Source organism: Nicotiana tomentosiformis, chromosome 3, assembly GCF_000390325.3.
Source record: "Nicotiana tomentosiformis chromosome 3, ASM39032v3, whole genome shotgun sequence".
In the NCBI taxonomy this organism is placed as follows: domain Eukaryota; kingdom Viridiplantae; phylum Streptophyta; class Magnoliopsida; order Solanales; family Solanaceae; genus Nicotiana; species Nicotiana tomentosiformis.
In genome coordinates, this window is record NC_090814.1 from 125632215 (window position 1) to 125635847 (window position 3633).

Below are 3633 nucleotides of genomic sequence, written 5' to 3' on the forward strand. Positions count from 1 at the left end.
AGTTCGAAAATTACCCATTATTTGATAAAAAACCTAAGGGTTTGTTCTATTCTAAGTTTGAAACTTACTCGAACTTAGTTATAAAAACAGTGCAGTCATGGCATCGATCAAGCCATCCGAAATCTCGAACATATTATTGAGCTCGGGGACTCACCCTTGCATGTCTAAAAAACCTAAGGGTTTGTTTTAAGTTCGAGCTAGTGTTCACTCGATTACAAAGGATGCAACAACAAAATTTTCACAAGGCAAAGGCACAAAACATGTTTGAACATAAAACTGAGAAGACATTCAAAAGACATTTTTCTATTATATATTGGTAAAAAAGGTTATGTAGAAGAGACTGATCAAGGTCTTACAAAAAGAGAAACTAAGTCCTAACTACGATCGGTTTTGACCTCTTCTCCGGGAGCAACTTCTCCTTCAGGCCCCTCATCGGATCCGCCTCGACTGCTTTCTTCATCTTCGTCTTCGTCATCGAAGGAGGCAAGCTGCCTGGTTTCAGCTTCAAGCACCTTGGCTCGGGCTATCTCCTCAGAGAGGTCAAAACCTCGAGCATGGATTTCCTCGAGGGTTTCCCTCCAGGATTGACACTTTGTCGAGTCAATGATCCATCGCTCTCGTCAGAAGCTTCCTTTAGCTGCATTTGAACAGCCTCAGCATCGGCCCAATACATGGAAATGGACTTGTCCGCCATGACCTTTGTCTTTTCGATCTCTGCCTTGGCCTCAACAAGCCCGGTTTCAAGCTCCTCGATCCTCTTGTCTTGGGCCGAACTTTTCTCTTTGATGACCCGAAGTTGAACCTCGGCTGAAGACAGTTTGGCCAAGGTAGTTTCTTTTTCCGCAGTCAGGAGGTCCATATTCTCTTTCCACCGATCATAATCGGCCTTGACCTGATCGACTTCTCCCCGAAGCAGCTCAATCCTTTTGACCTTTTGCTGCAGCTGAGATAGTGAAGTATTAGCCTCCACAGTTGGGTCGAGTCCATACTCTATCAAAAGTATGGTTACCTGCTTATCTAGCTCGGCCTCTTTCTCACGAGCCTTGGCCAAATCCGCTTGAAGGTCCTTTATAGTTTCGTCCTTTTGGCCACAAAGAAGCTTCAGAGCGTTCCTCTCCTTTGAGACCCTTTGGAGCTCGGTTTCACACTAGCTAAGGTCAGCTCGAAACTTGGCGAAGGCATGTAAAAAAATAAATAAAGGAAAACACAAGTCAGATTTAGAGAAAAAAGAGTAAAGAAAAGAAGTGCAGTAACTGATTCTTACCCAAGATAAGAGACGTTGGGCCTCTTCTAAAAGAATAGAAGCGTCACTGATATCAGAGGCATCATCGACTCCGGTAAAGCAATCCCGAAAGGGATCCCCTAAACTAAAGCCTCCGCCTATATCAGGGGTCTTCAACTCTCGAGCCTCCCTTAGTGCCTCCTCATAAAAAGTCAGAAGAGAAGGCACGTGACCTGCCGTTATGGTCCCGAGCAAGTCGCTCGGGAAGCTCTGATCGAACTTCGGGGTCTCAGAACTGGCCCCGCCCGGTGTTGTTGCAGATGGCCGAGAAACAATCTATACCTCTAATGATTCGGGATCCTCACCCGATTTCTTTTTTGAAGCCTCCTCGACACGAGGCTTGATTTTAGCAGCCACCATCGGCTCAGAAGGTTTGGTGACCTCGACGGCTTTCCTAGGTCGGACAGTCAGTGCCGAGGCATTTTCCTTTTCTTCCTCTTCTTCATCTCTCAGTTCTTAGACCGAGTCCATCGTGAGAGCAATTACTTTCCTCCTCACCCTTCGAGATTTGGGCTTTGTGTCCTCGGATTACGAGGCACTCTTCCACTTCTTGTCTTTCCCTGGCTTCAGAATCGGGGATTTGGTTTCTTCCTCGCCACTCGAGGGCCTCAAAATGGCATCCTTGGTCAGGCTTGCATGAAAGAAAATTAGTAATGAATGAAGTACAAAAATTGTTTCAGAACATGGAAAAAGAGATCTTTACTGTGGTTCTTGGCCTCACATCTGCCCTTTGACAAATCACGCCATGCGCGTTCGGCATAAGTGGAAGTTGAGGCTAACTTCCGAACCCAATCTTTGAGGTCAGGCACCGCTTGAGGCATCCAAGGAATATTTGCATGTCGAAAGGGGATATTAGGCAAAGTCGAAGAAGGTACGAAGAACAAAGTTTAAAAGATCACTTACAGTCAAAGTTCCACTCCTCAGGGAACGACATCTTCTCCTCCGGGATAATGTCACGGGTCCTCACCCGTATAAAATGGCTCATCCAACCCCGATCCTTGTCATCGTCAATGCTCGAGAACAAGGCCTTCGTTGTCCGGCGTTGGAACCTGATTAGTCCTCGATAGATTCGAGGCCGGTACAACCGCATGAGGTGATTTAAAGTAAACTCCAGCCCCTCGGCCTTGCTAGAAAAGAAGCGCAACATTATTACTATGCGCCATAGAGAAGGATGGATTTGGCCGAGGGTGACCTGATATATTTTACAAAGATCAATAATCACTGGGTCAAGGGGACCAAATGTGAAGGGGTAAGTGTAAATACTTAGGAACTCCTCCACATAAGCGGTGATGCTCTCTTTGGGAGCAGGAATTTGCACCACGACCTCGGGACCCCAGTTGCAGTCCGTCTTTATGGCCGCGAGGTGGCTCTTCGTTATCTAGCACATGTACATCGACACATGCTCGCATCGACCCGGGATCGATGAAGGGTTTTTGACCTGGAAGTCGGATTTTAGAGTACACGGGCCGGGAACGTACTCGTGGGGAAGCGGCTCTACCGGTGCCTTGTCATCGGACAGCCGGGAAGAGGAGCAAGAAGCTTTCTCCTTCTGCGGTACGGTCTTTGAGATTTTTGCCATTGGTATAAGTAAAGAAGGGCGAAGGAAGATGAAAAACTAGTGGTCTTGGTGCTGACGAAGGTGGCTCTACAAACGACGAAAAGGAGGAGACGAAAAGAGTAAGAAGACTTAGAGGTTTGATTAGAGCAAAAGTAAAGTTTGATTCAATGAAGGAGCGGGTATTTATAGGCTCACGGCGACGGTTCGGTAGCGCTAGTGGCCGATCGCTAACTGACAGGCATTAATGATTTGGGGAACTGAACCGACGGGACGTTTCGGTCACAACCTTCGCTTACGTCATGAGGACGACGTCATGATCGAGATTTCAGAAAATTGAGGCTCAAACCATTTCTTATCATTTTATTCCAAGAAACGCGGGGACTATCTGTATACTGTCGAAATCGGGCATGTCCGATTTCGTAGGCACGAGGAGTTGCCTCGAGAGTAAACTCGTAATAGACCAGGCTCGAGCACAATGGTAGAGTATGGAGCATGAAGATCGAAGTGCTCATTGAAGATCGAGACCGAGCATAATAATGGAATGACGAGATATTAGCAACCGACCGAAGATCTCGGCGGAAATTCCGTAACAGATCGAATCAAGCGGTTATTGACACCAATCATGGAATTTGTTTCCGTTATTAGAATTGTACCTTATTTAGGATTCCTCTACTGTATAAAGAGGGATCCCATTCATTTGTAGGGGGATTTTTTGACTGATAAGAATATACACAAACGCTGCTCTCTATTTCACTTATTATCCATTACTGTTCATCATTGTTTACTTTTTGTT

General features: G+C 46.2%; 1 protein-coding gene across 1 annotated transcript; it reads right to left on the reverse strand.

Annotated features, from left to right (window-relative positions):
• Positions 1-523: 523 nt before the first annotated feature.
• On the reverse strand, positions 524-1642 carry LOC138908459 (uncharacterized). The gene is made up of 3 exons (XM_070199125.1): positions 1565-1642; positions 1265-1420; positions 524-1147 (listed from the first exon to the last, which is right to left on the reverse strand). Exons 1-3 carry the CDS (start codon positions 1640-1642, stop codon positions 524-526), a joined length of 858 nt encoding a protein of 285 aa, XP_070055226.1.
• Positions 1643-3633: the final 1991 nt, after the last annotated feature.